We start from the raw sequence: 26,281 nt of genomic DNA on the forward strand, positions 1-26,281 counted from the left end.
AGATACAAGTTGAATGCTTCTCCCAATTATATGTACACAAATTTGTAGAAATACACAATTTTATCTTTATTTTTTGTTTACTTTTCCTCCTTTTTTTTGCGTTCTTTTTTTTTTTTTTTTGTTTATATGACTATGCGTCTAAGTATGATTTTCGCATGATACTTTACCCCACCCATTTTTTTAAATGATAAATTCGTACACAAAGAGGGGTAGGGGAAAACAATCATCAATGCGTATTTCCATAAAATATTTGCAGTTCCCCTAGCAGTTAATTTTTTGTTCCTTCCCCCCCCCTGCGGCCTCACCTCGTACGCAGGCAGCCTTCAATTTCCAGGCTTCCCCATACGTCCACGCGTACATACGACCAAACGTACAGTCGACAGTACAGCCATACTTTTTTTTTTTTTTTTTTTCATTATTCTTGGCGCATAAGCAAATCACAGAGTCGGGAAATAACACAAAAAATACAAACAAGCAAGCAAACAAAAAAACAAAAAAAAATAAGTAAAAGCTCCTCAAAAGAACAAACACCTTATTGGTATTTTGTAGAGATCATTCAAAGCTAAATTGAGGAATGAAAGTTTTCCAAATTGACAAAAGTTGCAATTGCCATACGAATATAACCAAAAAACGGAAAAAGAAAAAAAGTCCCAATTTCTGAATAGCCAATTTCTATATATGGATCTTTAGGAATTTTTTTTTTTTTTTTTTGGTGACCTCCTAAATATCTCAAACTTATTCATTAAAACATAAGGAAAAATGTAATACTTACATGTAGAGAGCATTTTTGCACATGCGAGCGCTGTCATACGCTTCGTGGGAGTAAAGGCATGAACGGCTGCAGGAGGTTGTGTGCGGCGAGTGTGTTGCTTTGCAAGTGTTCCCTCGCGTGTGCTGCATTGCGAGCGCTACTGTGCTTTGTTTCGTTGCGCATATTTGTGTGCGAATCGGAGGCATTTTTTGACCATTTTTCTGTGTAGTTCGCCTTGTAGAGCGAAAAAAAAAAAAACAGAAAGAAGGGCAATCAGAGTGATATGCTAATTAAATAATATGCTTACGCCGTGACGCACTTCAGCAATAGTTGTGTTTTTATCTGAGGGTGCACCACTTTTACATGATTATCCTGCTTGCAGCCTTTATAATAGTGCCCCTCTCACCTGCTCGAAGAGCTTTGCACAATTTGGCATATGTAATATATATATATATATTTTTTTTTTTTTTTTTTTTTTTTTTTGTTCCCCCCCAGGTTAAGAGTTGAAACCAAAACTTGGACGAGAGATAGCCATGATCTGTTTGATTATGAAGCGCAGCAAGTTAACAAAAAAAGTTTTTTAATTTCAACTCCAATAAAACTTTTTCGTTCGAAGGCGCAAGTATCATGTGTGGCTGATAATCCGCACTGCTTGCCCAACACGGCGCAGGACTACCTGTTGTCGGTGCGGCCAGAGGAAGGTGAGGACCGGCCCACAAGCCAGTGTGTGCACTTGCATATGGATGTGCCGCATGTGTGCACGTTTGCCTGCACCGAAACGGGGATGCACTCGGGAGAGCCTTCTCTCGACCCGCCATCACGATATTTATTTATTATTTATTTCCCCCCCCTGAAATAAAGGCACGGACAAGTACGTAATAACGCCCGCGGAGCACTCGCTAAACACCCAGTATAATGTGAAGAAGCTGTGGATCATCGTGAAGGACCTGCCCGACAAGTCATACGCACTACACGAAAATGACATCATAAAACTGGGAAGATTCAGATTGAAGGTGAGGCAATTTATCGATTCCGTGGATACATTAAACTCGTTAAAGTTAGACGACTGCCCCTCGAAGAAATGCGAATCAATTTTAGACTCCTCAAATATTCAGTGTAGAATTTGTTTGATAGAAGGCAACCAAGAAAATGACCCCCTGATATGCCCATGTGATTGCAAAGGGTCCATAAAATATGCCCACCTCATGTGCTTAAGAAAATGGATAAACGGCAGACTAAATCTCAACGATCAATTATTTTCCGGTTCAGTTTTCATCAAAGATATATGTTGCGAATTGTGCAAAACCAAGTACCCAAAAAGCATTAAACAAAATGATGAGCAAGTACAGCTAGTGAAGATTCCCAATTTGAAGACACCACTAATTGTATTGGACAACATCATAGGGCAGACCAGCAAGGGAGTGCATCTAATCAGTTTTGCAGATAAGAAGTATCTCAAGTTAGGAAGGGGACACGAATCAGATGTAAGAATTCCAGATGTCTCCATTTCGAGATACCACGCTACTATTAAATATGAAAAGGGATTATTCAAATTGGAAGACCACAACTCTAAATTTGGGACGTTAGTAGCTTTGAGGAAAGCAAGAGAAATCTGCCCCAAAGATACCATGTCACTCCAGGTAGGTAGAAGCGTTGTCAATTTTCGAGTCGATGAAGAAATTCCCTTTAAAAGTGGAACGATCGATATTATTGAAAATAAGGAAGTAATAGATACGAATGAATTACCTCCGGCAAATGATAAAAATAATGCCAACCCACCACAAATTAGTAACCCTAATATGGAGGAAGCGAACAGAAATAATTTTGAGACTAACCATTTTGTAGACCTCACCAACTCTGCCAACCCCATGCAGAATTCCTATTCATCCTATAGAGTGGACAATTTGATGTCCCTACTGAATTATCAAAATGAGTATCGAATTTTCGGCATCAGAAATTGCTACAATTTGATTGACAACAGGAATGGGGGCCAACAAAATGGGGGCCAACAAAATGGGGGCCAACAAAATGGGGGTCAGCAAAATGGGGGCGAACAAAACGAGGGTCAACAAACTGGGGGACAGCAAAATGTGGCTCAGATGGACTGCGCCGGGGGGAATAACGTCCCCATGGAGGAGAGCAACCTTCACGGAGGAGAGAGCAATAACAATGATGAGATGATTGGTCAGCAGATGGGCGTACAAATGGACTTACCCATGGGTGTACAGATGGATCTACAAATGGGTGTACAGATGGGCGTTCATATGGGCGTACAAATGGACCTGCAGATGGGGGTACAGCATGGCGACCTGGGCAACCCTGGCAATGAGGAGGAGAGGGCCTGCAACGTAGTCCATAGGGTGCAGTGCGACGGGGGCAACAACGACCCCAGTAATGACAGCCACAACGGGGGTAATAATGACAATAATGGAGAAGACAATGATGAGGGAAATGACGAAGAGAATGACGAAGAGCATGAAGAAGACAATGACGGTGTGAACAGTAACGATGAAGAGGGAGACGACCTGCACGTGCATGAGGAGGACGACGACGATGATGAGCACGGAAGCGGCACGAACAACACCGGAAGCAGCGGGGGGAACAGTGGCGGCACCAGCGGAGGGGGATCCACCGGCGGAAACAGTAACGGAAATGAAGGAAGCGGAAACGAACATGCAAAGAAAAACAGCAACCAGAGTAGCAACCACAGCAGCAACCATAGCAGCAACGATCACAATGATTGCAACCAAGGCCAAAGTAGTAACTACCAGGGGAGCACCGTCCACCGAGTAGGAGCCAGCGCCCCCAGGGGCAACACCAAAATGGGTAGCAGTGGCGGTAGCAGTGGTAGTGGCAATGGAAGTGGCATTTGCAGTTATGATAACGTTCTACAAAATGACAAACGCGTGAGCAACATCTGTGCCGACCGAGCCAGACCCAACAGAAATGAAGTCGGCGCGTACTGCGCGAACATGGCTGTGCAGAGAGCCGTCCAAAACGGAAGCCCTGAGAATCTCAACGACAATTGCAAAGGCGCCGTATCGGTAGTGATGAGTAAATACGACAAGGTAAGTTTCATCCCCAGTGGTAGCAGCGACGATAGCGGCAACTACCCGAACGGAGACAACGCGGGGGATTACGCAAAGGTAAGTATCGAAGATAACTACTTCTTCCCCAACGAGTCGAAGACCCCCCAACAGGTGGACCACTGCATAAACAGGGGAACCGCCAATGACATGCTCACGCCCAACACCACCACAAGTTTGAGGAAAATTCAAGACGCAGTAATGAGCAGCGGCTACCATAGTAAGGAACCTAATGCGTGTGCCTTTTTCCAGTCGGTCTATCACATCAACGGTAAGAACGATCACAGTGTTATCGACGTTATGTATGGCGGTTCCGACGAGGGGGTAAACCATAACGGCGCGTATCTCAGCGAAGCTCATTTGAAAAGTAAAAAATTTCCTCAGAGCGCGTCCGTCCAGAGTCACGACAAGGGGGCAGTCAGTAGTGGTAGCAGCAGCAGCGGTAGTAGTGGTATGCAGCCGTCCCATAATTTGTTACACGAAGCAAGCGAACTGAGTAACGGCCCTAGTTATAATTCCCCCATGACCGCTTTCCCTAGCTTTGTCCACTTGAACAACTGCTCTATCAATTTTGAAAACGCCATGTTGCCTAAGTTCGTTGGGAGCTCCTCTACCTTTGCTCATAACCTGGGTGACAATCAGCTGAGTGGTGTTATGGCTGGTGATAAGTTAAACAGCAGTGGGTGTTACCACGCTAGTGGTAGCTCTGCCGGAGTGCAGGACGAGGGACCCATCGTAAAGACCCACCCGCAGATGCACAGCGGCAGCAACGATCCAGCCACCACCTCCGAAGGAAAAGAGCTTATCCTGAAAAATAAAACGAAAAAAGGAAATGCGCAGAAGAAAAATGCTATCCTAGATACCCTAGACAAAAAAAATGCACGTAATAAGAAGTTGAAAAGGTCGGTAAATAGCACCCACGTGGAGACCATTCCACAGCAGCATGTGGAATATAGCAGTAGGAATAACAATTTCGGGGACCCATGCAATGATGGGAGTGTAGACGGAGGGAGCGTCCAGGCGGAAGGCACTTTCCATGACGAACAATTCGCCGTGTCAAAATATGTGAAAAAAGACTTTTTGAAAAATGGCTCACCGTCTCGGGGCACCTCTGGGCAACTGTCATTCAGCGCAACTTTGGACTCCGCTTCCCCCAGCGGGGGGAGGCACCATTACTACTACAGGAAGAAACAGCCTTACCATGAGGAGCCCCTTTATAACGAAAAGTTTTACTACGAGAGCGCGGAAGATTACAAGTTCGGCAGTGCCAAGGGAAGTTACAACAAGAGGAGCGATCTGGGCAGTGCGGAGAACGACCGAAGCAGCAACGGGGGCAGTTCCACTCACAGGAGAGGCAGCGGTAGCGACGGGAACACCGGGGGCGACACCCAGGTTGGAAGCAGCGCAGGTAGCGGCAGCAGAGGTAGCCACAGCAACGGGGGCAAGTTCCACCTGAAGCAGTACTCCCAAAGCCTCGACCACTATCACGGCAATTACAGCCTCTACAACGTGGTCAATTTTAATGACAAATTTAGTGCCCATAGGAACCCCTCCTTTAACCACTTCAGCACAATCAACTGCGTAAGTGACAAATTCAGCTACCACCCCCGGGGTGCGGTCATGCGAAGTGGAAATATCGAGGCGGGTTTTCTTTTAAATAACTACGGCGTGGGTGCACCTCCCACCCACTTTGACGTGCCCGTAGCGTTGTACAACAGCTGTGTGAGTGGCTCCGGCGTCTTCTTTGTCAACACCGAGAAGGGAGTGAGCGGCGGCAGTAGTGGAAGTAACTGCGTTGGAAGCAACTGCATTGGAAGCAACTGCATTGGAAGCAGCTGCAGTGGCACCGCCAACCAACAGAATGGCATCCATAACGGGGATAACGGCAAAGCACGAAGTGACTACCCTGTTGAGGCTATCCAGAATTATGAGGAATACATCAATGAGTGTCGAAAGGGGAAAAACGGAGAACAAGCCCCAACCGATAATCCCACCAGCAACGTCGAAACGCAGTTGCGTTATGATAGTAATAGTAACATCGCGGGGGATTATAACTTCCATTTGGCAAAGGCCTACAGGGAGGATGTTCTCCGAAGCGGCGCGGGAAAGGAAGCCTTCTACGGGGTGTACAGCTACGGGTCAGGTGAAATGATCCAAACGCCCCAAACGATTCAGCCGAATGGTCACCCACAGAGTAGTAACCTTTTAGACCAAAGCGGCAGCACCCTTTCTATGACAAGCATGGATTTCTTTTCGAAGAAAAAAAGCCTCAACAATGAAGGCAATCTTCACTGCAGTAGTGGGAGCGGCAATAAGGGTGTAGACGACCCGCACGTGTATACACAGCCGAGACACTCATACTACCACGCCCAGCTACATAAGAAGATCAACCCAAGTGTTAAAAAAAATGACGAAAAGAAGACCAGCAAAATGAACAAAAATCAAAATGACAGATCGAGTGATAGTAACATCAGGAAGGTGAAAAATGGAAGAAGACTGAGGAACAAAAATGACAGAAGTGGTGACCACTGCGATGGGTTTCAAAAAACGTCAAGCATAAACAGTGTAGGGTCGAAGAGCGCCCTTGAAAGTAGCACACGGTGTGACCAGAAAGGGCCACTCCATTACAATAATAGTGCCTACCACGAGGATACCATTTCGATTGATAACATCTCCAATGAGCATATAGGATTTCTGGACACTGCCATGAATAGCAATCATCTTCGGGAGGAGGCAAACTTTACCAAATTTCAGAGAGGAGAATTTGCCAACTTGCACGCAGCCGCGTTCATGCCAAATGACGGGATGTACTTTCACATGTACAATGGAAGCGCCATTTCGGGGCACCCCAATGTAACCCTAAACATTATCAGTAATGAGGGAAAATCGAAAAAAGTGGAAATCTGGGCGGAAGCTCCCCCAGTGAAGGAAGTAGATGCACAGCACATCTGCGTGTAGTGCCATGTTGTGCGTACTCCCAACCGGTGTGCCCTCATTTGGATACCCCCCCCCTAATTTTCCCCCTTTTAGATAATCATAAGACCCTGAGTGAGGATAACATCTACCGGAAGGAAGAACGGGTGGTGTGACAAAGGGGCAATTCATACGCGGCTGACTTTGGCGCCATCTGGGCAGGGGTTACAATGATACGTGGTCCACAAGGGGCACTAGTTTTTTCTGTCCACTTCAGAAGGTTAAACGGTGAAGTCGCGCTTGTTCATGAGCTTATTTCATGGCAAGCTATGATGACGATTTTTTTTTTTTTTCCCCTCCCCCTTCTGCAATGTATTTTTTTTTTTTTTTTTTTTTCCTTTGTTCTGCTGTTGATTTTTTCTTCCCTCCCCCCCAAAAATATACCACTTACCTTGTTTACCCTTTGTGCATTTCTACACATCTAATTATTTGTTAAAATATTCAGTTGTTAAATTAGAATGATAATAATAATGATTGTTCCCAATTTTTAAAGTAATTTTTTAATAAATTTGAAAAAAAAAAAAAAACGGGGAAGATTTTCCAACTATGTGCGATTTCGTTTTGCCTTTTTTTTTAAAAAAAGTAAAGCACACATGTTAGCAGGGTGGAGTGTGCCATAAGTATGGCTATCAAAAGGGGAAAATTGCGAGCGTGTTTGGGGCCACATGCCTCTTTTCAATATAATTTTTTCTTTACCCCGTTCTGTTCCGTTAATGTGTCCCTTTTGCATGTGTGTAGTAGTGTAGGGGGAAAGCGACCCACAAATGGTTGAACAGTTTGCCCCAATTTGTGGAGGACCATCTGGTTTGTTCGCACAGGTACGGGATAATCTACGTCGCTGCACATTTATCGCTGATGTTCGAGCGTCACTCCTCAGCTACGGTACACACAACGGGTACGCAGCTAAAGAGATTTACCATTTGGCAGAGCAACCTTTTTGCAGCCTTGTGCGCCCCCTCAGTGGCCACCTCGGCTTGGCACCCACTTCGATACCCACATCTCACTCTTCCCAATCGCCCCCGCGCATGCACAAACCGAATCGACAACGGGTAGGATATCCCATTACGACATTTAAAATGGGGAAGTTATCTTAAGTCAACCGAGAGGTTCTCAGTAAAGTGTTGATCAATGGGGGGGAGAAAAATACACACGTGTGTATGGTGAACGATGGAAACAAATTTACGATAAAAAAAAAAAATAAATAAATAAAATCGGGACACGGTGGGGGGGAGGCATATAAGAATGGAGGGAGAGTGACCCGTGGCGCAGTGCGGAGTCACACGGGGAGCCAACAAAGAGAAGGTGGCGACGCGAAGATGGCGACGAGAAGCTACATGTCCTGCAAAGTGCGGCGGGGTAAATTATGACGGGGCCGCGCAGCAGACAGCCGCCCCCCACATCAACGCGCACCGCTCGGTCAAAGTTTGACCTCCACCAAGGGGTTATTCAGTTTGCCATTTTGCGGTTAATCAGTTTTGCAATTTTGCATTTTTCAGTTTTGCAGTTTTCAGTTTTGTAATTTTGCAATTTTCCGTCTTCCATTTTTCTTTTTCCATTTTCCTTTTTCCTTCTTCCATTTTCCTTCTTCCTTTTTCCTTTTCCTTTTCCCTTCTTCCTTTTTCCCTTTTCCAGCTCGCCAAACCGCCGATCGGCACTCAAAAAAAAGGCCACGGAAACAAAGTCAGGGGGAACGAACGACGCGCTTTTCTAACCCCTTACAATTCGTCCTTCTCCTGGGACTCATTATTCCCGTCTGAGGGCTCGTTTGGGTTTGCACCCGATTCGCCGCCCTGCTGGCCATTTTCATCTTGGGAAGCTCCCGCGTCGCCGCTTCCGTCGGCACTTCCCTTGTTCTCATTTGAGTTGCCATCCTGTGATCCATTCTTGCCTTGCTGCTCATCATTTGCATCGTTTTTTTTATCCTCCGCGCCGGATGAAGCATTTTCGTCCCCTTTTTTCTCTTTCTTTTCGGAGGGCTTTTTAATTTTCTCCAAACTTTTGATTAGCAAATGGATTGACTTAAATTTCATATCTACCTCTTTGGCTTTAAAAAATGGGGCGGAGTAATTATCTAATTTTTTTTGTTCTTCCTGTGCGTTCTTCCACCACTCTATTGCTTTCTCCAAAGAATCTCTCACCACTTTAATGGTTTCTTCCGCCCATGGTTTGGCCGCTGTATAGTCAATCACTTTTTGTTGCATTTCCACAATTTTCGCGTTCGTGTCCTTGATTAGCTTTTCCCTCACCTGTAATTCTTCCGCTCTTTCTTTAATAGGCAAATAGACATCTTCCAGCTCCCTTATTTTGTTGCTTACATTTTCTAGCGGTTCGTCATTTTCAGTGTAAAGCCACTCTTCATATTCCTCCAATTTGTTTAGGTACCCGGTGCGGATATCTTCTTTGCACACCTGCTTGAATATGTCCTGCTTCATTTTACTTCTAGACTCGTAAATGAAAGATTCGAGTTTGTTCTTTCTCTCCGATTTGAGGAAGATGTTAATATCGTGATCGTCCATCTTCTTTAAGATGTCCTTTTTGGCATTCACTTCTTCGTTGGTCAGGGGGGCCGGTTTAATGTTTTTCACTTGGTAGGTCATCTGCACTGAGTGTTTCATCACTTGGGTTTTTTTTCCATCCGTTTTGGTGGCCTCTTTCTCCGTCGCGCCTTTATCGGTAGATTCCTCCGCCGCACTAGCATCCAGGTTCACCTCCGCAGCTGCCTCTTCACTCGTTTCCTCATTGGCGTTTTCCTTCTTCGCCTGCCCATCGGCCGCCTCCGCGCTGGCCTCCACCTCCTTCTCCTCCTCATAAATCAGGGAGACATTTTCCAGGGTCAAAATTCCAAATTTATCCAGCTGAAATTTGAGGCTCATTTTGGGAGAGTCTAACTTTTCGTACTTCTTCTTGGTCGCCTCATCAGTAGGGTTGACGACATATTCATTCAGTGCCTTCCCATTTTCCAAAATGGAAAATTTTACATTTTCCCTATATTTTAATATGACGCTTTTGGTAAGGGGGTATCTGGAGTTATAGGCAATAATTTCCTTGGGCTTGTTTTGATCATCCGAGCTTTGGTTTTCCTCACCATTTCGAACGACTATGTGGTATTCATTTGACAAAATATCTGTATAGTTCAAATCTTTCAAACGGAAATTTGCACTGTTGTAAGCGGCAATGTAGAGGCTTCCCATGGTGACTGCTTCGTCACTATTGAGGTGCATACCAACAGTTAGGGGGTTAAAAAAGGCGGTGATTTCATTTAGCACTTTGGGGACTCTCCATGCAGAGCCAATCAATTCTAAAGCTTCAATATCTTTCAACTCGAAGGAGGCTTTCTTAAGGGCATTATTAATTGGGACTTTAAAATTTAGAATCACCTCTTCAATAAGGTCTTCGAATTCTTGCCTAGTGACTGTTTCGGCCAAGCTCTTATTTTTGAACAAACTTTCTATAAACACATCGGTAGACTTCTTCGCACTTAGCAGCAGTTTTGCCTTATTCGCGGCGAGGACTAATTTTCTCATGGCTTTTCTATCGTCATAAATGGATAAGTTATGTTTTTCTTCAAATTTCTTCCTCAAATGTTCAGCTAGCATCACATCAATTTGATTCCCTGATTTATTTTCTATCACTTCACATGCATAGACTTGAACGCTTCTCGTCCTCACTTTGTCAATTTCCACATGGCTAATCGTTGCGATCCCCACATTAATATTTTTGCTTCCTACATCCAAATACATGGTTAGCTTGGTGGTGTTCAACGGAAGGTCGTGTACATTATGTATAGCAGCAGCTGTGACCCCATTCACTAACCCTAGTAATTCTAGCCCTGCTATTTTGGTTGCGTTCAGAAGAGCCTCCTTCTTCCTCTGTGGGTAATTACACGGAATGGATACCACACAGCCGATATGTACATTGATCGCCCTCTTCGTTTTGTAATCTACATTTAGATGGTTATACGCCAGCTTCTTTATGTAGCCCAAAATATTTGCAGTAATTTCTTCAGAAGAAAGAACCATATCATTCTTCAGTTTCAAACTGATGGTTCCTCTCTTGTGGTCCACAACATAATCATAGTCAAAGTATTTACTCGTGGCATCATCCCCCTGGTGAAATTGGTAATTATTCACATCTGCGTAGAAAGCTTCATTACTTTCATCATAATTTTCCACGTTAAAATTTTCTTTATTTTTCAATGCGTCGAATATGTTATACGCTAAATAGTTGTTCCCATTTTGGATCGTTAGGTGTGGATGCTTTGCGCTGTATATTTTGGCTTCCTCGTCGAAGGTCCTCACTTTGCTGCCGAACGAAATTGCATTTGTTATTTTTCGCTTACTCTGGTTGTTCAGCAGAATGTTGAAACCTTTTCCGGGCGACACTATGGATACCTTTATGTATTCGTTTCCGAAATCGATGCCCAGAACGGATGCGCCTTTTACCAGGAATGCCTGGTTCAGCAGGGCCAGGATGGCAAGCGCCAGCAGCACCGTCCTCTTCATTTTGGTTCACCCGGCCGCTCAGCAGAGCTGCTTCTTCTCCCCGTGTGTGAACGGTCTGCGCGAGCGTTGGGCCGGTGCGGATTGTTATGCTATGTCCCGCTTCGTTCTCGCCTTTTCGCGGCTTCTTTTTTGGGGTAATCTCGCACTTTTCTGCCGCAGATAGCCTGCCTTTTATCACACGTGCAATGATACTAATGCGTATATGCCCTGCTGTGGTGACGGCTAAGCATAGTGTACAGTCTGCAACAGGGTTCAGGGAAGGGGGGCCCACATGGATAACCTGACAAACGTGCGCGTGACGCCCTCGTTCGAACGGAATGTGCGGTGGGGGGGTACGTTGGAGAGCTACGGTTCAGGGCTGCGGAAGGCGCGTGTGTCCCTTCTGCTACGTTACATCGCAGCCGAGTTTACTTCCCCTCAGTGGTCACCTCGCACGATCAAAAGGTTTAGGCAGTTCGCAATTATCAGGCAAACGTTCACGCGCGTATATAGGCGCTGCGCCTGTGTAAATTCCCCTGCGCTGAACTGGGAGAGGTAAAACTCCTCATCGCTATCGCAACAGCGCGGGTGGAGGCGGAGGCGCTGACGCAGTCAAATACTGTACAGAGTTACAATAACTTTTAATGCTTCGCTCAGCTTCGCGTTCGCGCGAACGTGTACATGGCGTATACACGGCTAAGCTCATAAACACGCAAACGGGTAAATATCAAATACAGCTATGATTATCCGTTTATCCGTTTATGCTTCTTTTTTTTTTTTTTTTTTTTTTTTTTATTTTCTCTCAAAAAAGCGCACTACCACTGATCGGGTACTTTCTAGTGTTCACATAAAATTGGCCAATTTATTTTTCACCTTTGCTTTTTTTTCGGAGTTGCTCTATGTAACCATCTGGCAATATCGTGACTATATTTTTTTACGCTGCCTGCTAAGTTAACCTTTTTTTTTTTTTAAACATTCTGGTAAGTTTTGTCCCAATTTTTGGCATCCATTCGCTTCAATTTTTACTTAAATTGACTCCAATGCGACTTCCGCCTTTACCTCGGCTGACTTCCATTTTTTTCCGATCACTTAAACTTTCTTCCTGCCGAAGCGTACCTAACGACTGCGCAACTGACAGGCGTTCGACAAACGTTGCGCCATACGCCGCGTTCTGCGCCTGTGTAAAGAAATTGCAAAATGTAAATTCGCCTACATTGTAATTTTACACCTGTACACATGTATACTGGCATAGGTATCACATGTGTGTACTTGCACAAATGTAAAGCGAAGAGCGGTACAAAAACAAAAAAAAAAAAAAAAGAAGAGGAAGGGGAAGAAAATGGAAAGGCAAGAACTAACCAGAAATAGTTCAAATCACGTGAGCAAATTTCCCCTATCATTTGTTCCCCCCCCCCCCCCCCTGCAACACACTTTCGAGCAAAGGGATAAATCTGCTGTACACCATTTGGGGAACACATAAAATGATGAATGTACGGGCGAAGGGGAAAACAAATCCTCAGAAATGTCCCTCCATTTGCGCATTTATGGTTATGCGACATTTTATATGCATCATGGCAGGGTGGGGAGGGGTCCCCTTTTTTGTGTGTACCTAAGCGACCAACTTTGCCGCAACGTTTAAGCACCCAGACGGATACATTGCGGCTGCGCTGTGGACCGCATCCCTGCCACGTCACCTTCGATCTCCCAGGGGAGGGCCAAATTGGGAAACAAAAATAAATTGGAGGACTATCGAGCACGACAACGCTTCCCAGGTGCAACGCGGCGTGTGCGCGGAATAAAAAAAGGGGGCTTCAAATATGCGAGGAGGGCCATTTTTCCATCCGTCGTTTAGCAGCAAAGGTATGCGCCAAAAAGGTGCCTCACTTCGCTTAGCAGCAAAGGTATGTGCCAGTAAGGTGCCTCACTTCGCTGCGCTTCGCCCAAGGGGGGCGCTATATTCACTCTACGCGGCAACTTTAACCAGTGGGAAAAAAAAAAAAAAATCGTCTCCATTTAAGTTATGCCGTACGCATTTGCAAAAAATATACATCCAAATTACACACACAGACAGATTTACACAAGCAGGTAAGCACACACGCATGTTTGCCTGCACGGAGTCGAATGGAACAAAAAAAGGGGCAAAAGGTAGACAAGTAGGACGGACAGCACTGATAAACAGCGGGGTGCATCTCAAACGGGGTGCATCTCAAATACGAACAGGTTTCTAATTATGTGGAAGGGGGTTCCTTCCACCAGTGCGTACACATTTTTACGCTCAACTCGGTGTGCTAATCTAATTCGAAATGGCAACACGGCAGCGGTGGGGTGTGCGTGCAGAGTGCCTCCAAACAAAGAACAAAAAAAAAAAAAAAAAGGGGGCAGGGGAACGAGGCAGGAAGCGCGAACGAGTGATCAAAAGGGAAAGAAAACGAGGATCAGTTTTTTTTACCCAACCGGTTTGTCGCGTCCACGACTGAGTTCCTCCCGTGGGCTACATTCCAACAGTGCTGCGCAGTTCATAGCGCGCCGCTTAGGGAAACTCCACTTACAAGCCATAAATGTTCACGGCCCCCCATTCTGCCTTCCCCAGTGTATCATCAATACGGGGAGCGCGCGGAGGTGTTCAATTATGCGCTCAGTTTTTGCGGCACAAAAAAGGGGAGCTAAATAGAGGCCATTTCTATCCCATGCGAGGTGGTCCCAAATGTGGATAACTGTGTGCATCCTCGAGTAGACGGTTCTTTCCCCCTTTGGGTGCTTCTCCCTTGGGTGCTCCTCCCCTTGGGAGCTTCTCCCCTTGGGGGGTTTGGCCTCCCTCGCGCTGCCGCTCCGCCCTACTTATCGGGGGACAGCTCCTCGTACTTCCCGCCAACGAATACCTTGGGCAGCAGAAACTCCTTGTCGAAACTGTTCTGCACAATTTTGGACTTATCAGTGGACCTCTCCTGTTTAGAGGCCTCCTCCTTCTGCTGCATGATGGCCTGTTGTTCGAGTGCCCTCTCATCACCGCATCCCCAAGCTTCCACCTCATTGATGGCCAGCTTGTAAAGGAATCTGTCCGCGATATCATCATCATCATCATCTTCATCCTCGTCTTCATACGCCGGATGTGTGTAACCCACATTTCGAGAATTGCTACCACTGGGGGAGGCAGCATTGTTGTTACTACTCTCCTTATTATTGCCGTTTCGACTGGCACGCCTCTCCCTCTGGTGGTGGGGAAAATACAGGTGGCCACTTTTATATGTGTAATCGGACTGCGTACAGTAGGAGTCCTTAAATTCGTCACTCAGAAATAGTCGGAAGCACTCGGTTCTTCCTCCAAACCCTAGTCCCTTAGGATAAAACGAATTTTTGCTATTTAAGTAGACGTAATTTGTGCCAAACTGGTTGGACCTTATAATTCTAAAAACGGGATGAGCAGAAAATAAGAAATCGTTAGATGACCCCTGGAAGAGGTGAGAATCTTTCAAGGGGGTAGTACAGACAGCTCCCAAAATTTGATTATCCTTTGTCTTGATAACGATAACTACTGGGGATTCGTAATAGAAAAGGGAACTAATAAATCGGTTGAAGCTTGTGCCTTGTTTCCATGAGGCATAGAGTCTAAACCATGCGTTGTTCATGAAGCAAGGGGAGCACTGTCGCAAGGTGAAAACGATTTCGTCTGTTAATATTTTACTTGTTTTGTTTAAAAATAATCCTCTCCATCCGTTTGTTGCATTTTGAATTTCCACTATGGAAGATGACTTTTCGTACTTGTCCTCAATGAGCTTGCTTCTTTTTTCATCCTGCTCACTTTTTTCTTTTTTTTTTTTTATTTCGCTCTTTTTCATGTTGGTGTATATCGTGTGTATCAGTTCTATGCTGTTGATGCACATGTCGTTCAAGTTTTCGAATTCGTCTTCTCGTTTGTCGTCATGTGGTTCGGCTGCCCCGGCTGCTCCGTTTGCCCCGTTGGCCCCGTTTGGTGCGCCCCCCTTCCCCCCGGCCTCGCCCGATAGGACACTTTCGCTCTCCATAAAATGCTTAAACGTCGCGCTGGCATAGTTTCCACTCAAAACGGTGAACGTCGAGCTGATGTACTCAATGGCGAGCGAATATATGGAGTGCTTGTTATTATCGATCGAGTTTACGAAAAGCCTAAACCCGGTGATAATATTTCGGAAGTCTAAATTAGCTTCGAGAGAATAAAACAGTTCGTTAAAGAAGTAGGCCATATCCCAACTGTTTTTTCGATTCATCGCTGCTGTATCATCATAGGCACTCGTTGCCGAGTGTTTTAAGAAGCCGTTTTTTTTTTGTTCAGGTGTGGGGTTCCTATTTGTTCGCTTAAAAAGAATGTTATTTGAGCACAGTATGTAGAGTTGCTCAATATACATGTAGGTGAACAGGTGGTGCATGGCTTCCTCCACGGATATCAAATCCTTCATGATGTAGTTTCTTGGGTACTGATTTTTTAGTTTATGTTTGTCCAGAAAAAATATATTGTCTTTAATAAATTTGTAATTTCTTTCTTTTTTTTTATTTTTATTTATTATGTTCACATTTGAATCTGAGAAGACGAACTCGAAGGAGTTTCTGTCTCTCCCCCCTGGGTCTCCCTCCCCAGGGGTATCCCCATCATCGGCATCCGAATCAGCATCATTTTCCTCATTTGGGAGATTATTCCCCATGTAGGAGGTACCCCCTCCTTGGGGATCTCCCTCCCCATCTTGGTCTACCCCCTCTTCCTCATGGGTCACATCCTCATTTGTGCAGATTCCCTCACTGGGTTCTTTCCCCCTTCCACTTTTAAAAGCGCAAGGGGGGGGGTTATCCCCTTTTGTTTCACTCTTACTATCATCCTCCTTAAGGGAGACCCTCTCCATGCCGTTTTCATTATCTCCCTCTTCGTTCTCTTCGACATTTTTCAACTTGCTCGACTGACTATTGCTATTAACACTCCGATTGTTGCTCTTCGATATTGTGTATTTTAAAAAGGTCCTAAATAAAATCCTCACAAGGACTCTCGTTTTAACGGTACGAATATAGGACAGTATATTTATAATATCCTGCAGGGATATTTCATTGTTCATTTTTTTACTGTTTTTGTTGAAAAGGATATTAAGGGCATAATTCACGCCATAATTATTCATTCTGTTTTCATTTTTCCTGTTTGTTTTTCTCAACACCTCATGGAAGGAGGGAAGTACAAGCGCAATGTAGGGTCTTAAGATGTGAGGGTACACGTATATAAAATCCAGAGTTCTGACCCGCTCGTTTATTTCCTTTTTGTTTAGGTTAAATTTCTTTCGTATTTTTTCTACATCTTCCTCGCTCAGGCAGCCGTAGTTCAGGGTGTTCTTTGAGTGTCCCTCCCCCATGTTTCGGAGCGCACGCGAGAAGGGAAAAAAAGGTCCGGCGAGAGTTGGCGGGGGGCTCGGCAAACTGCCCTACTAGGGGGGGCCATTAAAAGGTAGATGCTTCCTATTGCAGATTAAGAATGCCACTTGAAAAAGTTGCTTAAAGGGCCGTCAAAATGTTGTTTAAAGGGTTGCTCAAAATGCTACTTAAATAGCCGCTGAAAGGCTGTTTAAGGGGTTGCTCAAAGTGCTCCTTCAGAACAGCGGCTAAACGCGCAACAAACTTGGCTCTACAGATGCGACCTCGAAACGCATGTTCACGCACGCGCCTAGTCTGTTCCGTGCGGTCATCTGGCAATTCCTTGGGAACCCATCGATCGCGTGAAAAAATTAAAAATTCTTCCTTTCGCCCAATCACCAATTCATGACTTTTTTTCTTCACCCCGTTGTTGTAGGCTTTGGCAAAACGCGCCCGTCGATGTATAGCACGCAGAATTTGACATGCAACAGAAGTGGCGCGCATGTATTTACCCCCGCGGAGAGAATCAGCCTGTTCCGTTTTATGCGACATCAATTTTTTTTTTTTTTTTTTCTCCTTCCGGCACGTTGGCACTGCTCCGTATGCAAACATGCCTATGCAGCGTGCACGCCGAGGTGCTATAAACGGCACGTGCGTACATGTAATATAGCATGTATAAATATGTATATATAATAATACGTATATATATGTACATATATGTATATATTTATAATTTATATATGTACTTATTTGCATGTATGCACGCGGCGAGCACCTCCCAGTGGGCGGTCTCCGGTCCCTTTGCAAAATTCCCCTTGCTTCTTCCCCCTCCGCGCGGTGGAACGCAAAAGGGAGAAAATTCCTTCGCTCGTTACCTCCAAGTGATTTTCCCCCCGTCACGTATAACGCTTCAATTGTATAATTAGTCCTCAATTTTTTCACTTGTGCTCAGAGTGGGGGGCTGCAAATGCGGATATAAAGTTATTTTCCCCCCCTGTGCGTGTACAGGATGACATGTAAACCGCTACGCCGCGTATGCCAATTTTCAATTGCCCATCCTCATTTCACTTGCACATGCATATACGCGGCGTTTATGTACTCTCTCGTGCATGCACCTGCACGTCTGCACATATACTCGCTGGCGCGCCTTCACCCTCGCCCTACCTGTATCTGCGAATTGTGTTTTTCCCGCATAAAGGGTACAGTGCCGTTTTGTGCATAATGTGCGACTGGCCGGATTTGTCCTTTTTTTTCCTTTTTCCGTGCTCCTTTTTTTTTCCTTTTTTTTCACTTCCCCCTCCCAATGGAGTCTACGCAGCTCTTCTGAGCAGCGCCCGCAGCGAAGCAGACGATTGCACTCTTCGCCTGATGTTTCGCGCAGGGGTATACACATGAGTACTTATGCGCACTTGCGCGCGTATGTGTTATCGTGTATGACCATGCGTTCATCCCACGTACGTCTACTTATGCTTATGTACACAAAGCGGCGTGCAGCTTCTTCTACCCCACACTCCATGTTTTTTTAAATGTTGGAGGTTTACTTGTCGCGCAGGAGAAATATATAGGCAGGAAACACCCTTTCGTGATTTGAAAACCGTAAAAATTGTTAACGGAAGTTTTATTTATTTTTTTTTTGCGAGCGGGAAAAATGGGAAGTGAAAACTCGAACTCCCGCGTTGGCGCACATTTGGGTCTTTACTCCAGTTGGACCCACTGGGGATGTTAAGCGGAATGTTAAGCGGCATGGCAAACTGCCCTTCACGCGGCATGACATATAAATTGCCCATCACGCGGCCCATTATACCGCTCACCCACAGGACGGCTAATCGGGGAGAAAAATCAAATAATTACGTGCCATGCGCCTTTCCCGCTCACCCTTTTTTTTTACTTTTCCGTAAAAAAATTGAGGCCTTTTTGTGCTTCACCCCAGTTTGGAAAAAAAAAAAAAAAAAAAAACACGCGCTTAAGCGCTTTTTTGCAGGCGTTATTAAATTTGGCGTACAAAGGTATGTGCATATGAATATACCGCCATTTTCGTGCGTATATATCTCTGCACAAATTTACTAAGTGAAGGAAGCACGCCGCCTCTCCGTTGTAGACGTGTGTTTGCAGATATATAGTGGTGTTCCTACGTGGAGGGGTTCTCCTTGCGTGTGGACCTCCACGTCAACCAAGGTCCGTATGGCGTACCCCTCGCAGCGCCATTTTTCCCTTTCTGCAACCCGGGCTAATACTTATGTCCCACGAACGGAAAGGCGCACACCTGGGCGAGCGTAAACCTGTGAGCGGATCTGCTCCTGAGTATTTTATATTTTTTCTTCTTCGAAAATTCTTGCGGGATGTCGGTAGGTATAGATATGAGCACCTTTTCGTTATTTTTGGCAAACTCCCTTTTGATGTACCCCTGAGCTATGCGCTTTTCATAAACGGGGCTCCACGTGCAGGAGGTTACATAGCCAATGGGCTCCTTATACGGATAGGACAATATCTTGCACGTCTTAAAAATTAATTCATTAGATATTATGCCAATGCGTCGAAACTTGGACTTGATGCTGAACTCCTTTAGCAAATTTTGGTACCCAAAAATATTTCTCTCTTTAATTTTTTTATATTTCAATGTCCAGGCAAGCGATGCAGTAATGGGGGTTGTGTTTTTAAAAATGTCGATGCCGTAAAGGGGGATCCCTGCCTCCATTCTCAACATATTTAAGGCATATGCTCCCGCCAGTTTTACCTTCACATGGCTTAGAAATAATTCAACGTAGTGATCGCTTATGTTATTATCTACGACGAATTCGAATCCGTCTTCTCCTGTGTCTCCACATCGGATGCAGAGTATTTCGTACCGGTTCATCTCATCATGGGGTGGGGATACCTCCCCCCTCACGTTTGCCACCTCCTTTGCATATTTCACCATGCTCAATTTTTTAAAACTCATGTAGGGGATGTTAACAAATTTGTCCTTTTCGTTTTCTTCCCTTTGGAAGTATAACCCATAAGGTTGACATTTTTCTGTGTCCTCTTTTATTACATTTTTTAGGAACTTCACTCCTTTCTCCCCTTGGGTTGCCTCTCCCCAGTTAAAATAATCAAGCACATCGTTAAGGATGAGGTTGCTTAGCGGCCCCTGAAGGGAGAGCACCCTCTTGTTTGTCTCTACCTGTATGTGGACATCCATTCCGCTGTCTCTGCAAAATAAAATGTAGTCACTTAAGAATTCGTAGAGGCCCTTCTTATAGTATCCTGAGGAGATCAGCACCACTTCGTTTTCCCCCTTCAACACGTAAGCAGTGTCTAGTATGTACGCTTTGTTATCCAACACACAGGTGTAGCAAACGTCGTTGCTCTTCATGTCATTTAAGTCACTAGATAGGAACTGGTTGCATATGTAAATGGAATCTCTCCCCGTGAACTTTACTATCAGCTGGTACGATTTATCAAATAAGCTGCAAGCATTTCTTGTGTGGAAATATTCCTGCAGGGTACCCCTAGAGAACTTGGACGGAATGATGCAGTTATTATAAAGAATGAAGGAAGCTCCATGGCTGCTAAAGAGAGACCCCAGTTTTCTATTCCTATCAGATGTGCTCAACGTGGTGAATACGTCTAGGCAACTTATGTCGATTTCTTCCCCTTCATCTGCGTAATTTAGAATATCTTCGATGTAAAGCTTTTTTAAAATTTGCTCATCTCCGATTGGAAGCGCACCCTGTTCAGCTGTCTCACTGGTGCACTTCGTGAGGTTGTACTCGAGCAGGGGTCCCATTTCTCTCCCCAATTTTGCCTCTTCGCCTTCTACTCGATTGCTTTGCTGGTCTTCTTTCCTGATGCCGCTGTACATTGCGGGTTCCTCCATCGGAACGGGGGCTACCTCACTGGGGGAAGCCCCCTTTTGAGGAACTTCCACCCGATTGGTGGCTCCCTCCCTATCTGTGCACGCTTCATCCCGCACAACTTTGTAGTTGCCCCAGAGAGCCCCACCCGAGGTATTCCTCCTCTTCCTAAGGACATCTTTCAAATACCCTGGAGCCTTTGCATATCCATTCTCATTGCAGCTTTCGTGTAGCTGGTTTATATTGGTATACCCCTCGGTCAGCTTCTTTATATGCGTGTCCACAAAATGCTGTGGATTTTCAATTTTGTTAATTATTTCTTTCCTTCTGTCGATAAAATTGTCGCATATGGAGAAGAGGTTCACACTGGGGGGGATCACCTCGTGTCTGCCCTCGCCATTCTTCCCACCCCTGTAGGGGGGAGTCTGTCCCAGTTTGGTAGCTTCCTTTCTCATTTGTATGAGACGGTTTATGCAGTCCCTTTCTTCTGTGCTGATTTCCTCCTCTACCTTCTGTTCATACATAAAATTCGAGCCATTATTTTTGGTCACCTGCTTGAGGGGGTTATTTATCCACCCGCCCCAGCTGCCCTTCTTCACCTTGGAAAACTTGGGCACGTGGTTAGGGTTATGTCTGTACTTTTCTTCGTAGAATTTCTCCCTCTGCTTTTGCCTCCTCCTGGTCACTGCGCCGTACGTCCCAAAGGTTCTCCCTCCACTTTTGCACATCCATTTTGGGCTACCATCAAGCGAGTTGGCCACAATACGCACAGGTGAAACTATTTTTTGGCGACAAATTATTCCATTAAGAAGGTGAGAAAATTGCTTATTCATTTGGAAGTTCTCGCAGGGGGTGAAACACGGAGTGTGGTTTGCCTATCGGGGGGGCATAACGTCGAATGCTCCCGCACAGGCAAATGTCACCATGTGGGGGAAGTTAACCACCCCGTGAGGACAGCCGAGCATATTTTTATGCTCACTTTTGATGCGTACCTGGGTTTGGCGGTTAGAGGTATTCTCCTCATTTTTTTAAAAGAGCTCATTTGATTGGAGCCATTCGAAGCACTGGTCCATATTATCATCGCTTTTGCGAGTTGACCATTTGGTGCGTCCTCCCCTCCCAAGGGTCGCACTCTTCACGACGCTGCCTTTTTCAGGGGAACCAACTTCGTTCGCGATGGGCGACTCCCCCACAGCGTTACAGAAGGGTGGAACAAATATTGACGCCGCTCTTCCTCCCCTGTGGTATAACTGCACCTCGGAAAATGCCTTCAATAGGATGGCAACATCAAACGTGTTGTGAAGGAGCGTATCCTTTGCGCTCTGATGAACAGGTAACTACTAAGCCCCTTCGATTGGCACCTGCCCAGAAGGATGTTTTCAAAGATTCCTCCCTCTTCCCGTGTTAGCAGTGCCAAACTTGTGTGCGTACCGTTTCAGCAAATGTTAAGGTGAAACGCCCAATTGGGGAGCGCCCCCTTTGGAATCACCCCAATGTGGACGAACTTGCCGCGCCCTTTTCGCTTCGCCAATTCAGCTAAAGGGAAGAAGCGAGGGGATGAGGGTCCCCTCTCCAAGTGGCCACAATGTGGAAATTTTTTAAAACACGTGGAACCTCTTCGACGAGTTGAAACAAAAAAAAAAAAAAAAAAGGAGAAAAGGAAAGAAAGAAGGCTGCGCCCGCGCGGACATACCTTACGGTGAGCACACTTGCGCACTTTCACGTATTCGCTGCGCAACTGTGGACACCAAAACAACACGCGCAGGTGGGTGGCGAATGCGTCCGCACCAGGGGTGCCCTCTGAAGTGGCAGCTGCTTTTCCAAGAATTTTGCGCATTCTTGAAACAAAAAAAAAAAAAAAATTAAATAAGTAGAAAATTAAATGGGCAATTAAATGGATAACTGAATGGGCAATTAAATGAACAATTAAATGAAGAAGCCAAATGTTACACGCTAAACCCCCTTTTTTCTGTGGCACCTCACCACGTACGTATGCTTCCATCCCCACCCACATGCGCAAAGCAGGGGACAAAAAAGTTGTGCTTATTTCAAATGGGCTCTGCGCACAGGGGGGGAGACAGGGCGATGGCGCCCACATTTCTGCCATATTCTGCTACGTAAATGTGTGCACCGTATGCGCGTTTCGCGTTTCGCGCTTCCCCTTCTAGTGTGGGTTGTTGCTCCATACGAGATGCTGATGGCATGGCGCACCCCGCGGAGAGCCCCCACCGGTAGATCAAAAAAAATGAGCAAGAATGTTCTCCTCGGCAAACTGGGTATTCTTGTACAGCTTCCACGTCCTGTCAAAAGAGGTGGACGATATGAAGCTCCCATCCGGAGAGACATCAACATTTCTGACCTTATTATCATTATTATATAAAATCTTGGTGCAGTAGAAATTCACAGAGTCCCATATTTTGATGAAGGTGTCGAAGGAACAGGACGTTATGTACCTGCCATAGGTTGGCTCGAAAACTGCGTCCGTTACTATTTTGTTGTGTGCAAGGATGTTACACGAAACGGTGAAGTTTCTCAAGTCAAATATTTTTATTGTATTATCAGCTGAGCAGGTACAGAACATGTTTGGCATGAAGGGGTTAAAATTGATGTTCATGATGCAGTTATTATGCACCATTTTTTTTTTGTCAATATTTTTTCCCGTTCTTATATCCCATAGCATTAGTCCCCCCTTGGAGTCTCCAGACAGGTATAAATTTCCATAGGGGTTAAACGTGGCCGAATACACATTCGCGTTGTGACCCTCTTGGTAAAACAGCTCTTCCTGCGTTTCGATGTCGAAGAACTTTATCGTTTCATCTTCCGAGCACGTCAGCACGTGTCTGTTGAGAGGATGAAAGGATATTTTGTTTATCCGATCGTCGTGCGCCTTCACCTTGCACAGCAGGTGTCCCTTGCCACCTCCGCCATTTTTACCGCTTCTATCACTTTTGCTGCCATTATTGGGTTTTTTTTTTTCCCCTTCCCCATTATGCTGGTCACCCTTTGCCCTCGCGCCGGCCCCTTTGGGGTCCTCCTCATCATCGCTCAGCTGGTCCGCGGAGTGTTCACCGGAGTGTTCACCGCCTTTGTTCTTCCCCCCCGTGGCCGCCTTTTCGCGAGCGTCTCTATACAAAGCGCCTGGGTCATCCAGCAAATCCTCCTCGGTGAAGGGCCTCCAAAGGCAGAAGGACCTATCCGATGAGCAGGACGCCAAGCGGAGGTCCACCTTCTGCACATCCCTATAGCTAAGCGTGCTATAGTAGGAATAATTATTGGGATAGTTCCAATCAATGCAATTTATTTTATCCTCGTGTCCATTTTTGAGCGTCTTCACGATGTTGTAATTATCATTCTGGTAATTAAAAATGTTAATGTACGTATTATAACTGCTGACTGCAAAGACGCTATTGTCGGGGGAAAACTTCCCCATGGTTAGAGGTCTATCATCACCCAGTTGAGAAATGAACAAATCGAATTCGCTCTTCATATGTTCGCTATACAGCGATATATATCTCTCAAATTCATCCTTGGAAAATTTTTCTTGAAATTTGTTTATCATTTCTTTGTGCAAGAATATCCTCGGCAACGTTTTTAAGGTTAAGTCTAGACGAGCTTGCTTAAGTGCCTCCGAACTTTCCGTGTAAAATTTTTCCTTAATGGTACTCCTCACAGTGATCCCTTTAGCTGCAATGCTCTGTTGCTTTAACCTCTTCGTGCCTAGCTGCTCTTCCAATTCGTTTATTTTTAAATATTCTGGTGAATTCACATCATACAGTTTACTAAAATCGATGTAGTACCGTTTCAGGATGTTTTTAAATTCTTCCACTTCCTCCTCATTGTCCACATTTTTTTTTTTTACAAATTTATCATATTTTGTTACGAGCACACTTTTGAGTCTTTTTCTTTTATCGTAGCTATCTTCTCCAAAGAGACAAATGGGTTCTTTCAATAGCCTGAGGATATTCTTCACATCCAATTCCTTCGTGGGGATTCCCAAACACACCTTCCTCATTTTACTTTTGATTTCAAATTCTTCCAGTACATTTTCGCTGCTAGCCGTTTCCCCCTTCCCTTTGCCGATTCCTACCCCGAACCCCATCCCTATTCCGCTTTTTTTCAGCTTCCCATTTTCGCTTAATATGGACTCACTCAGCACATCGCTGATTTTCATTTTTTCCAAATGGTGCAGCAGCCAGGCGGGAAAGTGCAGATGGTGGAGGGGGTCTTACCTCGCAGTCTCTCTCTTTCTCCTCGTGCGCGGGGAGCTTCGCATACATGCGTATGTACACACGTATACATGCGTAGGTATGTGCCTAATGTACACGCTTTATGTGCCCCTTTTCTTAGCTGGGCCCCCAAGTGAAGCAAACCGAATGTGCTGCGAATGTGCTGCGAATGTGCTGCGAATGCGAAGTGGCTACTGCCAGGATGCACACATACATACCATATGCCCAGAGCGGGAGTTACCATAGCGCGGAAGCATCCTCTTTTTTGCCTGCTTACAACTTCGACCAACAACGATGCGCCTCATGAAGGAGTAACTGCCTTGATATATACGGGGCATGGGAACGCGTCCTTGGCTTTTCTCCCCCTCTGTATCTGCTTTTTCCTTCTCAGGTCATGCGGCGCGGAAAATCGAAGCACTGCTTATAAGCGTAACTGCGCTGGGGCCGTTTGTAAATGTTGAAAAAGGGGGCGGGGAAAAATGAACGGGAAAGTGAAAAAAATTAAAGGTAAAAATGGAATAATGTGGAAAATGAGCAAAAAAAAAAAAAAAAAAAATAAGCGACTGAGAAGTGGCGCGACAAGTAACGCAAAATATAGCGCAAAAAAAACGTGGCCAAGCTGACTAAAAACTTGTAGGTTGGGCAACGCACGTGCTGCGTCGAAAAGGAAGCCGCTCGCTTTTAAAAAAGTTTCACCATACATATGGCGCATAGAATTTGCGAATGTAACTGCCTCATGTACCTTTTTAATAATAAAAATATCAGCAGCAAATCGTTTGGCAAAGCAAAATGCACAAAAAATGAACAAATTTTGGAGGGCGGGCCGCTCCCTTGCACGGTAGCGGTAAAGGCGAATTCGTTATAAAGTGGCTGCCAAGCCGATTGGGGGAAAAAAAGTAGCATCCCTATGGTGGTATACAAATATGATACAACCCGTGTGGAGTACCACCATTTCACACGGCACTATGCGAATGGGTTATATATGCGCAGGATTCTTTGCTAAGTTAACGTTGCGAAGAATTGGCGGTTTACTTTGTTTTTCTTTTCCAGCCCTTTCGTTTTATTTTAGCTCCTTCCACGTATGTAGTAGTGCCAAACTGTCAGGCGGCACTTTTTTTATGTTCCTCCATCTGTCATGTGCGTTGTAAACCAATTGGCAGGCCGCTGTCAATGCTTCAGGGTTACATTTGTGCCTCACATGTTCGGCAGGTTCACTCCTTCGTATATTTAAATAGGCCCAAGTGTATACTTATTCACATGTTTGTGGTGAGGATTGTCTACTAAGTGACTCCCCTTACTTGTGAGTAAACTCGTTTTTATCTCTTCAAAAGAATCTCTCTGTAAGGTCTTCTTTGTTAAAGAGGTTACCCTTTTTGTGCGTGTTTTTTTTTTTTTTTTTTCATTTATTACTATTGCGGGGGGATAGGCGGGCATATCATAGGGGCAAAAAAGGAAGCATTCCCAATGGCGCTTCATGCCAAGGAGTTATTAAAAAAAAAGGAAAAAAAAATGAACATTTAAAAAATAACATACATATAATTTATACATAAAAAATGGAATACACAAT

The 26,281-nt window shown here is 45.1% G+C and overlaps 5 protein-coding genes across 5 annotated transcripts, besides 15 other annotated features; 1 reads left to right on the plus strand and 4 right to left on the minus strand.

Annotated features, from left to right (window-relative positions):
• Positions 1-1,114: 1,114 nt before the first annotated feature.
• On the plus strand, positions 1,115-6,926 carry PVX_083110 (hypothetical protein, conserved; the record flags this gene model as incomplete). Its single annotated transcript, XM_001614171.1, has 5 exons — positions 1,115-1,144; positions 1,247-1,253; positions 1,315-1,452; positions 1,613-6,709; positions 6,868-6,926. The coding sequence occupies 5 exons, from the start codon at positions 1,115-1,117 to the stop codon at positions 6,924-6,926; spliced, it is 5,331 nt and encodes a 1,776-aa protein (XP_001614221.1).
• Positions 1,866-2,045: a microsatellite.
• Positions 2,761-2,787: a microsatellite.
• Positions 4,198-4,224: a microsatellite.
• Positions 6,922-6,957: a microsatellite.
• Positions 6,958-8,376: 1,419 nt separating this feature from the next.
• On the minus strand, positions 8,377-11,312 carry PVX_083105 (hypothetical protein, conserved; the record flags this gene model as incomplete). Its single annotated transcript, XM_001614170.1, has 1 exon — positions 8,377-11,312. The coding sequence occupies one exon, from the start codon at positions 11,310-11,312 to the stop codon at positions 8,526-8,528; it is 2,787 nt and encodes a 928-aa protein (XP_001614220.1). The 3' UTR covers positions 8,377-8,525.
• Positions 8,842-8,865: a microsatellite.
• Positions 11,251-11,270: a microsatellite.
• A 2,171-nt stretch (positions 11,313-13,483) lies between the features above and the next one.
• Positions 13,484-13,543: a microsatellite.
• A 307-nt stretch (positions 13,544-13,850) lies between these two features.
• Positions 13,851-13,877: a microsatellite.
• A 248-nt stretch (positions 13,878-14,125) lies between these two features.
• On the minus strand, positions 14,126-17,195 carry PVX_083100 (hypothetical protein, conserved; the record flags this gene model as incomplete). The annotated part of the gene is made up of 1 exon (XM_001614169.1): positions 14,126-17,195. Exon 1 carries the CDS (start codon positions 16,655-16,657, stop codon positions 14,126-14,128), a length of 2,532 nt encoding a protein of 843 aa, XP_001614219.1. The 5' UTR covers positions 16,658-17,195.
• Positions 17,196-17,520: 325 nt separating this feature from the next.
• Positions 17,521-17,540: a microsatellite.
• A 431-nt stretch (positions 17,541-17,971) lies between these two features.
• Positions 17,972-17,993: a microsatellite.
• An 889-nt stretch (positions 17,994-18,882) lies between these two features.
• On the minus strand, positions 18,883-22,117 carry PVX_083095 (aminomethyl transferase, putative; the record flags this gene model as incomplete). Its single annotated transcript, XM_001614168.1, has 1 exon — positions 18,883-22,117. The coding sequence occupies exon 1, from the start codon at positions 21,319-21,321 to the stop codon at positions 18,883-18,885; it is 2,439 nt and encodes an 812-aa protein (XP_001614218.1). The 5' UTR covers positions 21,322-22,117.
• Positions 19,627-19,722: a microsatellite.
• A 244-nt stretch (positions 22,118-22,361) lies between the features above and the next one.
• Positions 22,362-22,385: a microsatellite.
• A 339-nt stretch (positions 22,386-22,724) lies between these two features.
• PVX_083090 (WD domain, G-beta repeat domain containing protein) lies at positions 22,725-24,659 on the minus strand (the record flags this gene model as incomplete). The annotated part of the gene is made up of 1 exon (XM_001614167.1): positions 22,725-24,659. One exon carries the CDS (start codon positions 24,657-24,659, stop codon positions 22,725-22,727), a length of 1,935 nt encoding a protein of 644 aa, XP_001614217.1.
• Positions 22,815-22,844: a microsatellite.
• A 341-nt stretch (positions 24,660-25,000) lies between the features above and the next one.
• Positions 25,001-25,024: a microsatellite.
• Positions 25,025-25,904: 880 nt separating this feature from the next.
• Positions 25,905-25,940: a microsatellite.
• Positions 25,941-26,281: the final 341 nt, after the last annotated feature.

This window comes from Plasmodium vivax, chromosome 12, assembly GCF_000002415.2.
Source record: "Plasmodium vivax chromosome 12, whole genome shotgun sequence".
Taxonomy (NCBI): Eukaryota; Apicomplexa; class Aconoidasida; order Haemosporida; family Plasmodiidae; genus Plasmodium; species Plasmodium vivax.